The sequence below is a fragment of the Xyrauchen texanus genome, chromosome 20 (assembly GCF_025860055.1).
Source record: "Xyrauchen texanus isolate HMW12.3.18 chromosome 20, RBS_HiC_50CHRs, whole genome shotgun sequence".
NCBI lineage: Eukaryota > Metazoa > Chordata > Actinopteri > Cypriniformes > Catostomidae > Xyrauchen > Xyrauchen texanus.
Window position 1 is genome coordinate 18,329,024 of NC_068295.1, and position 21,725 is coordinate 18,350,748.

General features: G+C 35.0%; 1 protein-coding gene across 1 annotated transcript; it reads right to left on the reverse strand.

The window, feature by feature from the left end:
- Positions 1-1,484: 1,484 nt before the first annotated feature.
- LOC127660606 (prominin-1-A-like) lies at positions 1,485-21,258 on the reverse strand. The gene is made up of 24 exons (XM_052150928.1): positions 21,120-21,258; positions 19,017-19,310; positions 17,453-17,514; positions 15,686-15,891; positions 14,546-14,666; positions 14,258-14,321; positions 14,052-14,141; positions 12,961-13,157; positions 10,695-10,769; positions 7,553-7,616; positions 7,143-7,299; positions 6,869-7,021; positions 6,429-6,552; positions 6,184-6,272; positions 5,639-5,723; positions 5,376-5,519; positions 5,166-5,234; positions 4,985-5,077; positions 4,740-4,793; positions 4,420-4,500; positions 4,212-4,280; positions 4,017-4,106; positions 3,740-3,850; positions 1,485-3,626 (listed from the first exon to the last, which is right to left on the reverse strand). The coding sequence occupies exons 2-23, from the start codon at positions 19,243-19,245 to the stop codon at positions 3,740-3,742; spliced, it is 2,427 nt and encodes an 808-aa protein (XP_052006888.1). The 5' UTR covers positions 19,246-19,310; positions 21,120-21,258; the 3' UTR covers positions 1,485-3,626.
- Between the last annotated feature and the right edge of the window lie 467 nt (positions 21,259-21,725).

Consider the following 21,725-nt stretch of genomic DNA (forward strand, 5'->3'; position numbering starts at 1 on the left):
TAAATAATTTAGATTAAATATTAAAAGTTTAGATTTATATAATATCAAGACCAATTGCACGGTTATCCCTGGTATGCCCCTGTTAGCACACGTCTAAGTGTCCATGGTACTTTATAGTACAAATACTTAGTAGACCTCCTCTAATCTGACAACTTTTACAAGCAATTTCATTTCTTTCATTCAAATTATGTTTCATTCAGCCAATAATACTTTAGTTGGATTAGGTCAAATCAATCCACTACAGTAGTGTTAACTCAACATATTTAAGTTTGTCAAACAAGTGTTACTAACGTTTAATAAATTTTCTTACGTTGGTCCTACTTAATTTATTTGATTATTGATTAGTATATGTCATGCGTAAAGACAGTTAAACTGTTGTGCTGTCAATTTGATAGCAACTGCTTCTAAATCTATGCAGCTCTCGAATCAGTCATCTCGAATCATCGCTTGAAAGTGAAAGTCAATCCTCAAACTAAGCGCAAGTGCCAATCTTAACCACAATAGTAATCCCCAAAACTCCAGCCTAACAGACACTCTTTTTAAATGCCAAAAAATCAAGTTATGACAAAAGGTTCTAGAAATGTGTTGATTTAGTTTATTTTAATTAATTAAACTGAACAACCTGCAAAAATCCTATTTCAAATAATATTCTGTCACACTTTTAATTTGAAGTCTTTTTCATACAACACTAATGCTTTTTGAAAGCTACTATACTACGTTACTTTCTGAACATGTAACATTTTCATGCGAGTATCAAACTCATGAATAAAGCCTGTGTGATAGCTGGTCCTTTCTCCTAAGCAGCAAAGATATGTGTGGAATGCTTGTTTCACTACACTAGCACTGACTTGTCCCTGATCAGCACACTGCTGTAATGGCTGCTGTGTCTGAGGCCGCTGTTACAGGACAGAGTGGTTCCTGGGGGAGGGGGTTCTAGAGGGGCGTACAGCAAACAAACAAGTTCAGCATGGCAGTATGAGCACCTTTATTGCAATCAAAGAGTAATTCATGAGGCTAGATAGAAATGTTTAACAATACAGAGGTAAATGCACCTCTAGACCATACAAATGCAGAGAAAGGTGATAACACTTGGTGCGAGGTTAAACAGTCAGTTTAGTTAGTTTAAGAATTCCTCATTAAAACAGTCATCTGTTGGAAATGATTTGTCTTAAAAAAAACATTAAAATTTTCAATATCAGCAGTATGTCTGTAACAGTATATCAATATTTCATCTTAGAAATGTGGCATGAATAAATCCCTTTACTGTAGGACCAAATAAAGTGCTTTCTAAAACATGAACTTACAAGATTTTCTTATAATAATAACACACGCGCGCACACACACAAAACATATAACAGTAGTTGCAATTTGTCCTTTTCATTAAACAAACTTTAAAATGCTCAAATAATTTTGTAACAAGAAACCATATTTATTTAACAACAAAATTTTAAAACATCAAACACACTATGTAGAAAGGGAGTATATATATACATATATATATATATATATATATATATATATATATATATATATATATATATAATGAAATTAAGATCATACAAGCCTATATAAAAGCCTAAATTGGGGATGTAACAGTTCAATTTTCTCATGGTTTGGTTTTAAATAGTCAAAGAGCCACTTTCTCCCACATTCATTGAAAAGATGGCTCGAGGGCCGCATGCGAATATCGTTTGATCGTTGGTGTAGAAAGACTAACTAAATTGTGCCCAAGACAAAAAAATGACCAAAACGACAGTTGTGAGTGGGGTAGCCAATGGGGTGGCCAGGCTTCGGTCCATGATGGCCAAGGCTACCCCGGATCACCCCCTATCTCCGCCTCTGCCCACGTACGGCGTGTTGAGTAGCGCAGCTTGCGCATGGAACACTACGTAAAGAGACCTTGTCCAAAAAGAAAGATTCATAGCATTTATGGATTATTGTGATTTGACAGCTAATAATTAACATAAGAGAAATGCAGCCTCTGACTTAAAGTCGTTTACGCATACCAGGAGATATTAGCACGATTCGACTATAGAGGTCATTGTTGTCCCAAACGCTGCAAATGTACAGTTCTATCCTTCTCACTGGTCATTTGTACTCATGACAGAAAAGATCTCGTGACCCAGCAGACAATGATCAGCGACCCACTTTTGGGTCACGACCCAATGCTTGAGAAACCCTGGTCTACATTACAGAGCAAAGGTGAAATGCAGTAACTACACATACACAAATGCAGGATTTGGCTCACCTATGCCAAGATTCAGAGAAAACTACAGTGTAAAATTGCAGTAACTACAATAAAACCATAAAGTTTGAAGCAATTTTCTCAGCTTCCAAGTTGTCCACTGTGTTTTGCCATTGTAGGCCAGTACTGTACAGAAAAATACTTATAATAAAAACCTAAACACATAATAGTATTGAAAATTCTCAAATGTAGGTGTGTATGTGTATTTGTTTTGAGTAAATGTTCAATGATCACTTGGTCAGTGTGTATAAGTTCAACTTTACAGTCTTTATAAATATTAACTATTTAAAGGCCAGTAATTCTAATCCAGTACACTTTTGTCAAATTCAAATGGATAGGATGGAGGGTGGGGGTAGAGCAAGAAGGATTATGATAAGTCGAGGGCTAGGAGCTGCATCAACATCGGCGAGGCTTTTAAGCGGTGGAGAGACCTCCGAGAGGTAAAAGACTTGAAGACAGATGCAGAAGTTGCTCTTTTTCCTCTCGGTAGGTGGGTACCATACATTTTGCTATGTTTCACAGAACCTATATATATGCTGTTGTTATGATGTTAGATTTAGTATTAATTATAATTATGTATAATTATATTAATATATAATTAAAATAAAGTATTAGACTATAAGTAGGCTACACCTGTAAAATCTATTTTCTTTTCTCTTTACATCATTATAACTCTCCTAAAATTTACCTCATACATTCCATTCTAAAGGGACTTTGTTCCCTTCTCACTCAAAGCACTAGCGCTTGTTAAAGAGTGGCGTGCTGGCATAGCAACCATATTACGTTCTGTTTTCATTTGTCCTATGAAGGCCATCTCGTTTAAATGAGATTTGTTTAAAGGAGGATTCTTAGTATACTGCAGCCTTCAAAGGAAGCGTCCTACCTAGCACGTAGCCTTCGAAACGAGACACAGCCACTACTACATAGCTAACGTTATTTACTTTACTTGCTGTGTTGTTGTTTGCTCTAATTGTCTAATGGTATTTGTCTGCACAACATTTGCAAAGGATTTTATAGCCACAAAGATTTAAAAAGACATGTTTTGTAGCACCCTCTTCGGTCACTGTGGTCAAATCAAACTAAACAACTAACTCTCGCTAGTTGCTGTGTTTTGTATGCTGTTTTTGTGCTTTCTTGTCTGCTGTTTATTAATGTATTCGATTATTACTTTGCTTCAGCTATGAGAAAGAGGCCTCCACTTCCAAAGGAGCACTGAAGGGAGGGGTGTGTTTGTTTTGGCAGTTGAGTTCGAATATCAACAGTGTTTCTCAGGAATCACTGAGTGCAATTTTAAGTACTGAATATGTGCTGTTTCCCATTTTTCATTGATGAAGATTTGAGTTGAGCCATGGAAAAAAGATTCACTGTGATGTGGTTGTTCCTGTACAAAGAGATATCAGAAACCCTTTGAATTTATTCATTTCAGCACCTGCTTCTTGTTTTAATGCTCTGATTTAGATTATGGCAATTTAGAAAACTAATAAGATAACTTACTCATACATCTGCAAACTTCAACCTGCGGTAGTATTTGGCCAGTTTAACTGAGAAAATTATGCTGGGGATGAGGAATAGCATACACCAGCCCAAACTGAACCAAAAGGAATTCTGAGAACAGAGATGGGTCACAAAACAAAGCAGTTTGACAGAAGTCCAATAGTCCATTGTTAAGGATTTATTGTATGAAAATTTTGACCTCTTATAAATCTATAAGCACTGTAAAAAACAACAACAAAAAAACGCTAGCGATGATTCTGGATTGAACAAGTCTTACCAAAGCAGCCACAAAATGACCACAGACTAGTTTTGCTGATCTATCTATTGCTTCAACTGCAGGCCCACAGCGACCCACCCTCTCTGTGATCTGATACAATACAACACAATAATATGAGGTCAGCAGCAAGTTTGTTTAATATTATTTGACACCTTGAATATAAATAAATAGGTGAATATATATTTGAATATGTACCGTTTGATTTGCCCATTGAACATATGCCAGAAAAATTTTCAATTGACAGTCTAAGAATGTCCTGCTCATCTGTAGAAAAGGAGGGACAATAATTATTATTATAAGCCTACTATGAGTCAACATAGATTTATTTTATGTAATACATAATTTCAACAGTAATCATGTTGACTGATTTAGCTAAATATAACCCTTATCTTGCAGCACTTACACTTTTCACTATTTGTGATATGTTGTAGTTCAGGACATCCTGAGCATAGCCAACTTTCAGGAGAACATTCTCCACAGTTGCCTAGAAAATAAATGACAAAGATAAGTAAAAAAATTTTTTTAAAGTGAGATCCATAAAGTATTCCATTTTTTTTATATAAAACATCACTGCTAATGCACTGCTACACACTGGTTAGCTAATTGTTGTTCATGGAGTCACACAGAAGGCAACATACAGTATGTACATTTATGTATACTACATCCTGTATTATGCAGCATTGCAGAGCTTTGGCAACAATAATGATTCCAGTGTTTACTTGCATTGATTTGTGAGGCTATTCCACTAAGATTCTTAATGGTGGAGTTCAGTTCCAGCTGCAAAGAAGAACATAATGTATGTCACTGTAAACCAAAGGAAATGATGCAAACTAGTGGAGTGCTTAGAACAAACACGTCTTTGTTTATCAAGACAACACTTTGTAATTAATTAATTCCTTAAATGTTAATGTCACATCTAATTGAAATTCAGATTCTGGGTACTATTTTTTCGAGTTGTTTTAACATACCAGCAAGGGCATAATGGTAGAAGTAATCCCAGTCTGGAGGGCTTGCAGATCTTTAGCTTCACCATGCAGTTCATTTCTGATAATTTGGTTGCTCTGAAAGACACAAATAAATGTACGTGAGTCCCCTCATTTCTCACTCCAGAAGAGGAAGGCATTAGATCAAGACAATAACATTACTCACCTGTTTGGAAGCCAATACATCCAAACTCTCTGCAGCTGAGCTCAAATTAGTCTCTGAAATATTAGTGATCTGAAAAATAAAATAATAAAATATTAGAAGCTTCACCAAGATTAATGCCTTTTGAAATGTATGCCAAGCCCCATGCGTACAAATTATCCTTGATTTATTTTTGTTTTTATTTGTGTTACTGTACTGTGCTTCACTGGGTACCTGCTGCATAATGCTGCTGAAATTCAAAGTGCTGGCACTGCCAGAGAAGTCGCGTAGCTGGGACTTTATCTCCGGAGTGAGGATTGAGATACTTGCAATGTTGATTTTTACCTGCTCGAATGTCCGATAGATCTGCTCTGTGTGCTGTTGAGAGAATCAGCAGGTTGAACTGTTACTAGAGTCTGATAAGTAAAAACTATTTTGAGATTATCAACATTTATCTTTAAAAATCAGCATTTAGAAAAGTAAGAGTAATTTCGTACCTTTGAAACATTTAAAATACTATTTAGGTCGATAAGCTCATTTAGATGAAGTGTGGTCCATAAAGGCTTATTCATCTGGCAATCACTGGAAACGAGAAATTGATTTAATATACATAATATTACACTCCCTTAGTCATCTCATTCCATGCACACGGCACCTTATTATTTGTTGTATTGTTATTATACTTCTATTTATTTTTACATGTGTCTCATTAATTTATAACTTTTTAATATACTTAGTTCACCCAAATATAAAAAATTAGATTTTTGTAGCTTCAAAGGTCTGGTCGCCATTTACTTGCATTGTATGGACCAACATAGCTAAGATATTCTTCTAAATATCTTAATTTGTGTTCAGCAGGAGAAAGAAAATCATACATATCTGGGATGGCTTGAGGGTGAGTAAATGATGAGAACATTTTTATTTTTGGGTGAACAATCCCTTTAATAAACGATACTGTTTATTGTACATAAAGAACAAAACTGCACAATGAAATATAATGCAGATATGACAATAATTAGTTATGCTGCCTTCTGTGACTTACCTGTACACACTGGCAATTGTCAGGTTTGTCTTTAAATTCAGAGTCCTAGCCAGGTCAAACCCTTGAATCAGCCCTGGAGAATCAACAACCTTATAAAACACACACATTAGCTATAAATAATATAATTTAGCATGATATGATACATTATGAAGGCTGAACCACATTTGGAAAGTACCAGAGAAACGAATCTCTTGGCAACAGAACAAAGTCATACTGACACAATGAGTCATTATTGCTAAAAATACCTTGATGAGTTCATTGTTCTCCCATGGTTTACAGACAAGGCTGTAAGTATTCCCTCCTACTATGAAAAGTATCAACACTACTATCATGCAGATCCAGGACACCAGGAAGCTGAAAACTACTCCTCTAAATGGACATAATTGCAGAGGAAATAAATGCAGCTACAATTATATATTTTTATTTTACTGTATATCACAATGGAATGAACTGTAACAGGGTAGTTGACATTAAATACTATTGGAAAATACTTGTGATATGGCTGGTGACTAAATAAACTATTTAAAACCACATTTTGCAAATTGTTTTATTCTATTCATGACCTTGAAATTAATAAAAAGACTACATGGAATAAGTTTACTTTTAAAAAATGTATTATATCAAACCACTTAATATGAATTTGCGAAGGCAAAAATTGGATTAAAAATGTTGAGATTGTACTCACATCATGAAAAATATTCCTCCACAGTTGGATGTGCAGGAACGTTCTGTGGGGTTATCTTTGGGCTGTAGACCAACTGGACCCAGCAGCAGACCCAGCAAATTGCATACCACCACCAGCAAGATCACACAGCTCAGAATCAATCCAACAGCCCAGCTATATACAAACAAAACATGTTTACTTTTTACTTTGAATGGGAGATATTGATGGGACACAAACTTGCCAACAACATAGAGAATCATGTTAAATTAAGGATTCAAATTGGTGAGGAAATAACCTGATTTTTCTTGACTCCTCAAACAATGAAGTATAATTTGAAATAGATCTCTGCATGTCAGTTAATGGGCTTGAGATATTCTTCAGGGGACCAAGAGGAAGGTCTTTAGACATGCCTGAGATCTGGATTTTTAATTTCTCAAGCTCCAATAGAGCCACTTTGAAAAGCAAAAGATAAGACATGAACAACAAGACTGATCAGCAAATTATAAAGTTATACAGTATACAGTATACATACTATGCTACTTAACCCTTATGTAAATAAACAATCATGATTTTATATGGTCTTATCAAATGCAACACATTCACACTGGTTTTTTGGTTACCAGAAAGCAGCTTTACATACAGAATAATATCCAAAAAGTATTAATACAAACAAATTGTCCAGGTCACTAAACAACACACACTTACCGAGCACACCTTGCCTGGTCTCAAGTCTCACCTTCTGTGGAATGCTGTCAAAAAAGTCTCTCCCCTGGGAAACAGAAATTAATAACTTTGTGTCAATAGGGAAAATCTATTTTATATTTCTAAAGATTCCTTTTGTATATAGAATAGAATTGAAGCAGAATAGGGAGTCCTGTAACAGAGGGGATGGCACCCACAGAGCCTGGATCTCAACATCTTTGACTCAGTCTGGCATTACATGAAGAGATAGAAGCAATTGAGACCTAAATACATAGAAATGTGGCAAGTTCTCCATGATGTTTGGAAAAACCTATCTGCCGACAAAATTCTATATGCTTTAATGACAGCAAGCATTTGAGTTGGCATGGAACATGGAACTCCAAAAGTTTGCACAAAAGCTGATGAACCATGCAATGATAGCGTTATAATGCATTCATAATGTTTCATAATACACCTTTTAATATGTTGCAACTTCTAATAAATAATTGCATTATTATACAGTACATTAATATTACATCATAATATTTACCTATTCAAAGTTATACCTTAAAGAGTATAATGCATTATAACACAATAAACATTCACTTTTATCTGCAGAAGATGTAATGTAATACATACATGTATATTAGGTATCTCGTATTGCTGTCATGCAAAAGAAGCATAATATAAACAGATGTAGAGTTTTATGACATTATCGTATACTGTGGTCTTGGTGTGATTTAAGTAAAGTTACAAAAGGAATGGGTGGTAAGCACTTGATGCATGGTGAGAAATTTAAAGGGATTTTAGAATCTGGGCTCACCAGTCACCGAAATGGGTAATAGTGGCACAGGTGGAATCACCTGATCAGGCTTTCTCATCAATTGACATGTTTGGCATGTCCGGCAGAATTTAGCTACATCTTTCTTGAGACCGGGCCAGAGGAAATGTCTGAGAATACGGTTGTAAGTTTATGTTACCCCCAGATGGCCGGACAGACGGTGATCATGTGCGAGACACAACACCTGCTGCCAAAAAACAGCGGTGACTACAATCTGAAACACAGCAGTCCAGTCAAGGTCAGTAACAGCATTAGAACACCATTTATGCATTAGAAAATCTGTATGAAGCAACCACACAAGCCCTTCAATATATCTGCTTTCCAGACCTGGATAGTCTGCCGGTATTTTACTTAGGATTAAACTAATAATCAAGTAACATGCCAAATTTGTGACAGTAAATTGGCATACAGTAATAACTTCCCCGATGTTACAACACAAGTCTGCAACAAGGAGATGTCAGAGTTGAGTCAGCTTCCCAGTTCACATCAATAAATCGGAATGTTAAAGTTCAAATGATCAATGTGCTGCACTTATAAAAGCGAAAATCTAACTCTTGTGTACTCGTGTTTAAAACATTTAGTATATATTTATTTTTATTAGCCTACATTTTACACAATTTTACATTAAAATTATATATAAAAAAATAATTAATAATAAAAAATATATATTAAATACACGTTAAAATGTATATACATTTTTTATATTGTATAAACCAGTACAACAATGGATTTATTTTTAAATAAAACTGAAATGTATTGTTTGGCCATTTTATACAGTGTACAAACTGTTGTGGACAATTACTGTACATTCTAATATAAACCTCTTTCTAAACAAGACCTCGTGCGTGGTAACAGACCATTTAAATGGTGCTTTTAAAATTATTTTCGGGAGTTCTTGGAAATACAGACGCATCTACTCAAGCTTCTGTCAAATGTGTCTCATGGGATTGAAGCATCGCAAAGCGTTAGTGAGTTTGGGGGCTGTTTTATTACTCCTGGTATGGGATGATTGTCAGTGAGGGGTAGTGACGTCAGCGGGTTAATGACGATTGATGGATTAATAGACCAATAACGGGGATCTAAGAAGTGAACGTAAACAGACAGACATGGGGGGGGACAAAACACACACAAACGCGGCACAGGGACTTAAAAGTCTTCTTATAAACAGCCATAAAATAAACTTGTAACATACATTTATCTATAAATGCACAGAATTTTGTCCAACATGCTGTAATTTAAGTGGTACATTGGCCTAATTAAAATACATATAATAACAAATTAAAATACGTCATAAAGCAAGAGGAGTATTGAGACTTAAGCTTTACTTGTTATATTTCCCTCAAAATGTTTAGTCACTTTATGAAAGTGATTTCGTATATGTCTTGGTTATTATTAATATCATATGTGCATGGACTGCACTGTACCATACTTTTTATCCAGTGTAGTATTATGCATTTTTTCATGTCAGGACAGTTCTGTAGTTTTTATGTCTCTAAATAATGAACAAGTCCAGTAAAGAATCAGTTAGATTTGTTTTATTATTGGGTGTGTTTTGTATAAGAAGTAACAAAGATTTGGCTATGTGTGATCAACATGCATTCTTTTATCAGAGAATGAGAGCTACTGATATGTTTGAACTTTGTTACTCAACAAGTGTCTCTCTTAATGTCTCAAAATGTACATGTGTGTTTCTTTGTATTCTGTGCATTTGTAAACAACTTCCATTTTACAAGCTTGTCTTGCAATGTCTTATTTAAAAATATCTTATGGATGTTTATAAAAAGACTAATTATGGGATGTTTTCTTTTGTCATTTTTACTTAAAGCATAACACATAGCTTCTGCTGCCAAACCAAACCTTCTGCTGTGGACTAATGTTGCTCATGTTGTAATGCATTTTACTCAAATGTATAATTATGAATAGGTAAGTATAATATTTTGTTATGATTGTTACAATTTTTATGAGAAGTTATAACATATTATAAGGTGTATTATGAGACATTATAATGCATTTCAAATGCCTTCACAATGCATTTTAAATATGGGCTTCATTAAAAGTGTTCCCATAATCTGATCTGAATGAGTTGAAATGGTCAGTGAAAAAATGTGCATACATTTGATTAGTGATCTGGAAGATTGTGATTTCTATCTAGAAGATTTTTTTCACATTTAAATATAATAAAATGTTCATTTATATTCCGTATAATTGAAAAAATAATAATAATAATAATAATTATAACACCCCATAAAACAATTGCATTTTTGTTATGAAATTTTATCCCAGTGAAAAATTTCAGTTTTTTGTTTTGACTAAAATTGCCCACACCTTATTTGCTTGTCCAGTTATGTCAAGAATAACTGCCTTGTTTACAGCAGACCTCAGGCCATTCTGATCAGGAAACTGCCACAAAAAAAAACACACACAAAAACATTATGAGAGAAACATGAATGTAAATGTCATGATACATAACTTTTACACCAGTTTTCAGAGATCTCTTCCTGAAAAGACCAGCTTAGACTAGAATCAAATTATATACAGGTCTAGATGGTGGACCAGCAAAGCCAAGCTGTTCACCACCAATACTAAGTTTGTAAAACTGGTTGATAGAGGAAGTCTTGCTGGTTGAGATCTGCAAGTATCCCAAAAATATATAATCCCCTATTTTAAGAGAGCAAGTGTAATGCGCAACGCAATGCCTTAAGTCATAAATGCAAAGTCAATGGACATGGCCATGAAGTTTTGGTATTTTCGTACAAGCATACAAGTCTAGGCGCAAGTGGGTTTGGCAAAATTGCCCGCGCAATGCACAAAAGGCGTGACCAAGTACCATTTAATTCTGAGGTTCTTCTCCGGTTATTTAACGTCAGTGTCCTATTATATAGTCCATTCCCTCAAGCACCAATGATTTAAACAAAAACAGCACATTGATAAAAAGTTGGTAGTGTAAATGGACTGTATTCAATGAATTAGAAGAATTGAAAATTATGTTCTTCTGTGCATTAACTGTGTCCTTGATGAATGCCAGACATATTTCTATGACAGCGACACGCTCCTTTTAAGCATGGAAAATGTGATTCTTGTAAGAATTTGGATGTATGCTCCATTAAATGAAGTAATTATTATTAATCATGTTCATCTACTGATTTAAAAGTGATTGTATCAGAATGCATTTCACTTCTACCGTTCGATTTTAATTTTGAAAAATTTACTGTTGCATGTGAAAATACCAGGATATCAGCATTTATAGAAATACTCAAACCAGCCCATCTGGCACCAACAATCATGCCACGGTCCAAATCACTGACATCACATTTTTTACCCAATCTGATGGTTGATGTGAAAATTAACTGAAGCTCCTGACCCATATCTGTATGAGTTTATACATTACACTGCTGCCACACGATGAGCTGATCAGATAATCTCATGAATAAGTAGATGTACAGGTGTACCTAATAAAGTGGCCGGTGAGTTTAAACATAACAATAGAAATAATAATTGAAAAAATAAAACATAACCTCTAGAAAGTTTAACACAAATCTCATAATTTTTTGTTTTAACAAATGGCTTCAACAGTGATTGAAGGGACATCATTTGATGATCTGTACCTTCATAAATTGGACATGAATTTTAATTAGTGCACTTCGTGCAGAGTTAAGATATGGCATTGAAACTTTTGTTGTGCTAAGACCAAATTCTTAGGAAAATAGCAAATTGCGCTATGCGCCACTTCATTTACATACAACACACCCACAGTTTGCACGCCTACACCCACAGTAGCGCAAACACTTCCCCCCATGCCCACGGTCGTAGCACTCATGAAAATAGAACCCATAGTCTCAAATCAAAACACTAACTGTGTGGTTAATGTTTCAACCCACACTTTTGAAGAAGACTCCTGTGTGGGTTGAAACATTAACCACATGATTATTCATTGAAGATATTTTATGGAGCAATAAGTAAGAGTGCAAGCTCTTTTTTTCTTTCTTTGAGCTAGTTAGCCTGGCGCTGACACCAGCAAACCAGCATCCCATACTGGGGAACAGCATCATATCAGGGAACACAGCTTAACTTGGTCTTTTCAGCAGGGGAACCATCACTACATTACACATCCCTTACAGCATTCCCTATATTGTCTGTGTTTCTGTGTTCCTGCTTCCCATCAATGGGAGCATTTAAGCTTTTTCATGCATCAGCTGAGCAGGTTATGCAAATTGCTCATCTGTAGTTTGTGAAAAATTGTGTGTAATAGCCATGTATTCTAAGCTAGTAAATTGTTGTGCTTATTGTGCAGGTTTCATAGTACTACTTATAATGTTTTCAAGCAGAAATATTAATGCTGAACTAACTGTGCTCTAAAGACAGATCTGAGACTACAATTACATGTCTACAGCTCAAAGAAACTGAAGATAATTGTAGAACAGTCCAGTCACGCTTTTAATTTGCTCTTAATGTTCAACCTAAAATATATCAGGAACACTGAAGTGGAATCAAAATAATAAGGATGCCATGCCTCACTAAGCAGCAATTACAGAATTCCCCAATGAGCTTTTTACTGGTTTGTGCTCATGATTACAGTTCTGGTTTAACTTACATCAAGATTTGCATCCACAGAGAGTTTGTCCAGTTCTGGCTGAAGGGAAATGCAGTTTACACAATCTGACATGTGCAGAGTGGTATTAATGTGCTGCGACACTGCAGATAAATTAGCATGTAGCTCATCCACCTTTGGTTTCAACTGCTCCAAGGTCATATTAACCTGTAACAATCCAACACTGGTGCTGTTTATCACTGTAATAGAGACAAAGATAAATAAATAAATAAATAAATACTTTTTTGAATGCTGAAAGGCTTGAACATGCATCAAAATCAGTGTTCAACTAGGTTTGGGACAAAAACACCATTGTGAATACCTCTGTTTTTTGTTATCTAAAATGATATATATTGTGTAGCCTACACTGAAAAAAAGGTTTTATCAGCAAACCTAAAAAAAGTAACATCTAAATTAACTGGTTTATCTGAGTCAAAAATGTTATTTAATCTGATTTAAACAAAATAGGTTACACTAACATAAGTAATAGATTTTCTTTTCTTTTTTTCATTGTAGGATTCTATTCTAAGTCTATGTAGTAATATGTTTACCACATTTGGAGACACTATAGCGACCCATTGAAGTCTTTTGATTAACAATTTAAAAATCAACTAGGAAAATATTGTATGCAAAGAAAACAGGAAGACAAACAACTCCAAAACCTGAAACAGCGATAATATCAATATCTACTCTGACAGCACACATTGTAGACTGTAGTTTATTGCGTCATGATATGTCTTGTGCATATATTAGAGCTAATTTTTTATATGATATTGATTTGACTTCAAATAATTGATCAATTAAATTACTTGACATAAATGGAGCAAATAATTAATGAAAAATAATCTTGGGCACCTATGCATACATAAACTATTGCAGGTACTAGCACTCCTAAAAAAAATTTTTTTAGCACTGTGCATTGTCCAAATAATTCACAGTCACATTACTGCCTCAAACAGAGCATATAACTAGCTAAACACCTGTAAGAATATTACAATGCTTATTCTGCAGACTACTAGCACAATAATTGGTCATCAAGGGTAGGTTGTGCTGGGTGGACTGCTGTATTGTTTGATGTGTCCACAAAGATGTACCTTGAGCTATTTCCATAATGGAGTTTAGTGCTGGGCTGAGGGGATCTTTAAGACCATTCTGGATCAATTTGCCAATCAAGGGCCCAGTTTCTGTGAGACAAAGAAATACAGTAATTAACTGTGAGATCAGTATAAGCCAAACATAGCTTAATGGAATTCAGGGAATCAAAAGAAAAACAAAGGGTCTTGAGAGGTTTGGGACATACCATTTAAGTTATATTTAACTTTATCCACGGTCACTGAGCTCTCATCCACCACTTGTTGGATTTGCTGTTGAGAAACAGAAAGTTTAAGTCTAATGCTTTAGAATTTACATATTAAATGCAATTGTTTTTAATTCAATAATTGTTTTTAAAATGTAATATGCATGTCACTTGTTAAGGTAAAATGCCCTGGCACAACATTTATTGTAGGAAAAAAGTTTAAGAAAAGGCTACCATATATTCATTTCATGTGTAACATAAGAAAATTTCATATAAAATGCAATGGTATACCACTGGAACAGAGGCAAGATAGACTTTGACATTTTCCAATATGTTGGTGAGTTCACTGGAGCTGTGCATCACAGTCTCTGAAGTGTATGTACTGCTGAGGAACATGCAAACATTCCCAGCCCTGCACAGAAATTCATATTAATAATACAATTCATCTAGTAATTAACAATACAATTTACAATTAAAATAATATATAATAAAAAATCGAACATATAAAAAATGCAATTTGTATATAATTAATAGACTTTTATTATATCATCAACAATTGACAGATAAACAATTCCTTTCTTGATCAGACAGAAGATTCTGTGTTTATACAGAAGAATGAACAGAAGAATACAACAATAAATAATTAGTGATTATTTGTAAAATGTATGAATATGTAAGTAGTGTGTTAGCCATCGCTTAAAGGGATAATTCACCCAAAAATGAAAATTCTCTCATCATTTACTTACCCTCATGACATCCCAGATGTATATGACTTTCTTACTTCTGCTGAACACAAACAAATGTTTTAAGAAGGATATTTCAGCTCTGTGGGTCCTCATAATACAAGTGAATGTTGACCAAAATTTTGAAGCTCCAAAAGGACATAAAGGCAAAATAAAAGTAATCCATACTTTACAGTGGTTAAATCTATATCCTCAGAAGTGATATAAAAGGTGTGGGTGAAAAACAGATCACCATTTAAGTCCTTTTTTTACTCTCAATCTCCACTTTCACTTTCACGTTCACATTCTTTTTCTTTAGTTTTTTGCGATTGCATTCTTTGTGCATATCACCACCTACTGGGCAGGGAGGAGAATTTATAGTAAAAAAGACTTTATATTGACCTGTTTCTCACCCACTCTTGTATCGCTTCAGACGACATGGATTTAACCACTGGAGACGTATGGATTACTTTCATGCTGCCTTTATGTGCATTTTGAAACTTTTTTGAAATTTTGGTACCCATTTACTTGCATTGTGAGGACCTACAGAGCTCAAATATTCTTCTAAAAATCTTCATATGTGTTCAGCAGAAGAAAGAAAGTCATACCCATTTGCAATGTCATGAGAGTAAGTAAATAAGAGAATTTTCAGTTTTGGTTGAACTATCCATTTAAGATCACTAAATCTTAAATTCAAAATGGCGCTTACAGAATTAGTGCAGTGATGACAAATGTGGACCAATAAAATCTTTTCCGCTTGCAATGGATGTTCGCTGTCTGTTCCTGGTACATGCGTCCCCCGCAGTTACCACAGCAACGACAGCAGGCAAAGATTAGGCCAATTAGTGGCATGAAGATGATGAATAGGATACCAATGGCCACGCAGACCAGAAAACCTATCTCATACCGCAAAATCTGTCCATTAGTGAGATAGGTTAGAAAGGTTAGTTTTTGAGGGTGCATAACTCAACAATATATAACAAGCTGTATGTTACATTATTATTAGGTTATGGATGAGATAAATTGAAAAACTTCTTGATGACTCATCATATACATGCATTCTCATGTGCTCTGTTCCAATGTACCCATGTGATCAAAGTTTACAAAACACAATATGCCTGCATTGGCATCATCTGCCTATGGTAATCATTTCCTGAGCAGTTTGTATACACATGCACATCCTACAGTTTGTTGCCATCATGACAAAGCATTATACTGAGAATTTAACAGAACTCCCCTTAATAGGCCTGAAGCTATTTATGATATGTAAACATGTTTTTCTCCCTGTTAAACAAGACCATTATTAATGGAAAGGATGTTTTAAGTACATGTTTAATTTATATTCTTCAGGGGTTTCCTCTCTCCTGTCCAAGCAGTGCCAACTACATCTGACTAAGAACCTTTTAGTCTCCCTAAAAATGACAAATCCTTTAGTACTTCTATGGTCTCATAATTTGGGTTTACTTAACTGGAGATAGCCAGAGATAGATAAATATAAACACACAATAGTGTTTAATTTTGGAGCTGGGGGGGGGGGGGTTCTTGAGGCATGGCTTGGTGAGACAGGGTGTGGGGCAGGAGACCAGGGCGGAGCCAGTGGCCAGAGAAGTGGCTCAAGGAAGAGTCCAGCAATTTGGATGGTGGCTCCAGGAAGGAAGCAGGGTCCGGTGGCCTGGGGGTTGACCACAGGGTAGGGTCAGGAGGCCTGGGAGGCAGCCACATGACATGGTCAGGAGGCCTGGGAGGTGGCCACCAGACATGGTCAGGAGAGACAGAGGCTCAGGGGGTCTCGGTGGCCATGAAGGGGAACTCTGGCTTGGTAGCCATGATGGGGAACTCTGGCTCGGTGGCCATGACGGGGAACTCTGGCTTTGTGGACTTGGACGATAGCGAAATCAGGACAGCTGAGGGCTCGGATGAGACGGTTACTGTAGGACAGCCATGATCCTCATCAGCCACTACCATAGTGAAGGCTGAGCCACTCAATCGAAGAGCACTGGGGCAGTGGTGGCTCAGTGGTTGAGGCTCAGGGTTACTGACCAGAAAGTTGGGGGTTCAAGCCCCAGCACCACCAAGATGCCACTGTTGGGCCCTTGAGCAAGGCACTTAACTCCAGGTTGCTCCAGGGGGATTGTCCCTGTAATAAGTGCACTGTAAGTTGCTTTGGATAAAAGCGTCTGCCAAATGCATAAATGTAAATGTAAAAGTCAATATTTTCTACCAAAGTCCAGCTATATCTGCCTCCAGGCAGCATGGAGGATATAGGCTCATTTACCCCAAAACGGAAAAATGTACTAAGGGCGATCTCATTGAAATCCATCTTGCTAGCCAAAGCGCATATAATGGAACAAGAGGGTCATATCAAGAACATAACACATGAAAACATGGCAGGAACAGGATATCAGATGACAGGAACAAGGAACTTATTTTTAAAAATAAAAGCCATAAAAACATTAAAATATGACACCTTACATACCTCTTTAACCGTGTCTCCTTGTGTGATTACACTTAAGTCTTTTATCATTCTAACCACCAAATCTGCAGGGAACAAATATGCTGTTATATCACTTCATATTTATTTACATAGCACAAAATAAACAGTGTTCAAGCATTTGCATTTTGATTTTGTGCTAAGCATCTCAGATGTGAACAGTGATAATATGCGGAAGGCTCTTTTACAACACCCAGTGTGAAATAGTCAAGTCAGGTCAATTTTATTTGTATAGCACCTTTCACACATCGTCTCAAAGCAGCTTTACAGAAGATCAGGCATTAACAGAAGATAAATTAAATAACAATTGTATTAATAACCCCAGTGAGCAAGCTGAAGGTGACTGTGGCAAGGAACACAAAACTCCATAAGACAAATAACCTTGGGAGAAACCAGACTCACTGTGGGGGCCAGTTCCCCTCTGGCTAACATCATGAATATAATGTAAATATTACTTATGTATAGTTAAAGTCATGGTTTAAAATTATTAAACTAAGTAAGGGTCAGTGTTTAAACATCAATTTGTTTGAACTGTAAGATTAATGACTAATGGATTAACTGCAGAAGTTCACATAGATGCAATTGTCCTTGTTAATTGGCTGATGAAGGCTTTTGTTGGCAATTGTTAGTCTATGCATTCCATTTCAAGATCGTAGTCCATCAATAGACCGAGGTGATGCAGGCAGCGATCAGGGATGTGAAACGCAGTTCAAACTGGCCAGTAATTTCGGTGAGGTTCGGAGGTTCTAAATATAATTTGTTATTTGTTTTTTAATTGTTTAAATAGTCGCTGATGTGTAGCTATTAGGCATTGTAATAAAATACTTTACTGAAGCAAACATAGAACAGTATGAATAGAAGTTTGCCATCACTGGTACTACATTGACTTGTTTCTATGGCGTAATATTCTATTCTATTGTTAAAGCAATTTAACTTTTCAAATTGGTGGACACATGAAGGCATTGGTCTGTAAAAAAGTATTAATGTCCATAAATCTATCTAGTGCAGGGTGGCATGTAGATATATTGATCAAAAATAAATTATTTACATTTTGGGAACAGCTTTAAACTGTATAAGGTCTGCAATACAAATAAGTTTCTCTCATCTTAAAATATAAATCCTTCTCAGAAAAGACAGATTAAATTTGCCTTTCCATTTGAAGTCCATCTAGATCACAACAATATACTTAAGAAGTGCACGTCAATAAAAATAATATGGTAAACAAATGACTTAGGGAGGTAAGGGAAGTGATTCAAATCTCATGGACTTTTGCATGGTTTTTGAACAGTGGTTTTTCTTCAGACAATTAACTGATTGCTTGTATCCCTACTGAATGAACATCAAGTTAAAAACAAACCTAGCCTATTAACCTCCAGTAATGAGCCTAATATAACCATGCATAGATGAACCCAGGTAACAAGGATTTCATGACAGATAACTCAGCCTTTAAACAGCATCTCCAACTAGCTTTTTCCTTATGTATTGAATAAACCTTTATCGAACATGAGGCCCAAGACTACATCTACAAACACATAAATAGTGAACTCACCTTTAGGGAAAGGATTGGGCTGGACAGAGTCCAGGAAAGAGTTTACAATTGGAGACATAAAGGCACTATTGAAGGTCAGTTGAGAAGCTGTTAAAGTTGTACTTTGTAGCTCTGGTCTCATTGTTTCTTTTGAACATGAGGGTTGCACACATGGCAAAGGAAGCAGCAGCAAAAAGCAGCTGCATATGATAGCCCCAAACTCCAGGCCATTCATTCTGGACCCCATCATGATTAGTAGTCCATTATAATGGGCTTCTGGCTCATGACTCTATTCCTGTTGTTCTCAAAATTCACCTATAATATCATAATGAATGTCACAATTACAAAAACCAGCCATAAAAAAATAAATAGAAAAATAACTTTTTTGTTTATTTAGTAATGAGAATAAGTTGCAAAGCAGAGCTCTGTAGCATCCACATTGGAAGAATTCGTTAAGCAAAGTGGGTAATTTCGCTGCCTCTGAAAAAGGTGGATAGCATGCTAACGTTTACTTTTACTAACATTGACAATTCTAATTTTGTTGGGTTTACCCAATTCAACTAGGTTCTTTCTTCACAATGTGTTTGTGTTGAGATTACATAGTAATTGTAAGATAAGAAAACTCATTTAGAATGAGTGGAACCGCTGTCCACATTTGAAACAATTTCAGCAAAAAATCTATTTTTTAGACCCTTTTAAGATCTAAAAAATTTCGTTGAACAGGTTAATACTTAAGGACTTTTCCTAATCCTGTGCGAACTGATTATAAACAAAATAGTGTAACACTTTAACTTTAAGGTTATATATGTTAATATTAATATAACACAACAGTAAACATTAACAAAGAATGGTTACACTGTACAATAATGTTAAATTAGTTAACTACATTAGTTAACATGAACTAACAATGAACAATACTTTTACAGTATTTATTCATCTTGGTTAATGTTAATTTCAATATATAGTAGTATATTTTTTAAATCAAAAGTTATATATGTTTACATTAGTTAATGCACTATTAAAAAACATAAACTAACAATGAACAATTGTATTTTTATTAACTAACATTAACAAAGATGAATAAATGCTGTAAAAATTATATTGTTCATTGTTAGTTCATGACACATAATGCATTAATTAAAGTTAACTAATGAAACCTTATTGTAACTTTTTACCCAAACGATCAATAATCCTTCAGCATTTGTTATTATTTCTTTCAATTGAAACATGTATATTTGTATACGTTAAGAATTGGTAACAAATTATGAACTAGAAAAAGATTGTATTTACAGTAACTAAGATTAATGCTGTAAAATGATTGTTCATTGTTAGTTAATGATACCTAATGCATCAACTGAAGTTAACAAATATAGCATAAAGCGTTACACAAAATTTTAATAAATCACACATCCTACATGAATAATAATAATAAATCTGGTTGTGGGTCTTAGAAACCCCAGATATAAAACTTGAATAAATGAAATTTGTTTTAACATGCATTTCTCATTGTTGAACACAATAAAAGGTCACTTCTGCCAATAGTCTTTGTTATTAGTTATAATTAGTTGTATTGTATTTTCCTATAATAAGTTAACAATGTAAAACAAAAGCAATGTTACTTTATTGGATAACAGTCATATTTCTGGGATAAAAAAGCATGTCAACTTAGTCATACAACAGAGGGTTGAAGATTCAAACTAGCTTTTGAAATAGCTTTGTTTAGGTCAATGAAACATATTGAAAGAATTAGGCAAAATACTATTGCACAAGTTGATATGAATTTTGGAAAAAACATTCTGTCGGGAATGGAAATGCTACATCCTCTGAAAGCTACAAAGCATATTTGTTTGAAAGCTTAATGTCATCTTTAAACTCTTTTGTCTTACCATTTCAAACACAAAACAGAAGAAGACCGCTCTCTATAACTGCTCTTTATGACAGTATGTCAGACAAATTTGAATAGGTCATTGCTGTGGCATCAAACATATCAGCATCAAATTAACTTCTGTTTACTTAAAAACAGTAACCTGAAAACAAAATTAAAACAGAGGAAGAGAGAGAGAGAGCTAACATTGTTCAGGGGTAGGCACACACACACAAAAAAAAAAACCTGTAGAACATTACCTGAACATTCTTCAACCCAGTTCGAACATGGTGAGATCCAGTGACTGATCTGATCTTTCTCTCACAGAGAAACCTGAGGTCAACTTTGAAGCTGCATTGACTGAAGCAATGAAAGAACGAGAGACTTCGAGACTGAAATGGGGAGGGAAAGGTAGGGAGGCTCTAAATATCATAGTGAACCAGAAATAATGGTCAGTTTTTGGAAAGGAAGTAAATACAAACAGAGGATTGGTTGGTTGACAGGGGGGTGGGTGACAATTTTAGATTTTTTTTATTACTTTTTAAATTATATTTTAAAAGTTGATCTTTTTGTTGTCGTTAAACTGACCTTGAGTGAACAAAGACAAATGTTACTTGAAACTACTGATGACAGTCAACAAAGATATTTAAGGTCAGAGGAACAAATATATGCACAAAAGAACTCAAAATCCAATCAGTGATCTTCAAATAGGGGTACACAAATTAATAATAATAAAATAAATGTTAAAATGATGGGTGCATTGTGTCTTCATAATATGTGACTAATAATATTAATAATAATAAAAAAATAATCCAATATATTATACGTTAAAAGGTACATAATTCTGGTTTGCTGTTGATGAAAGG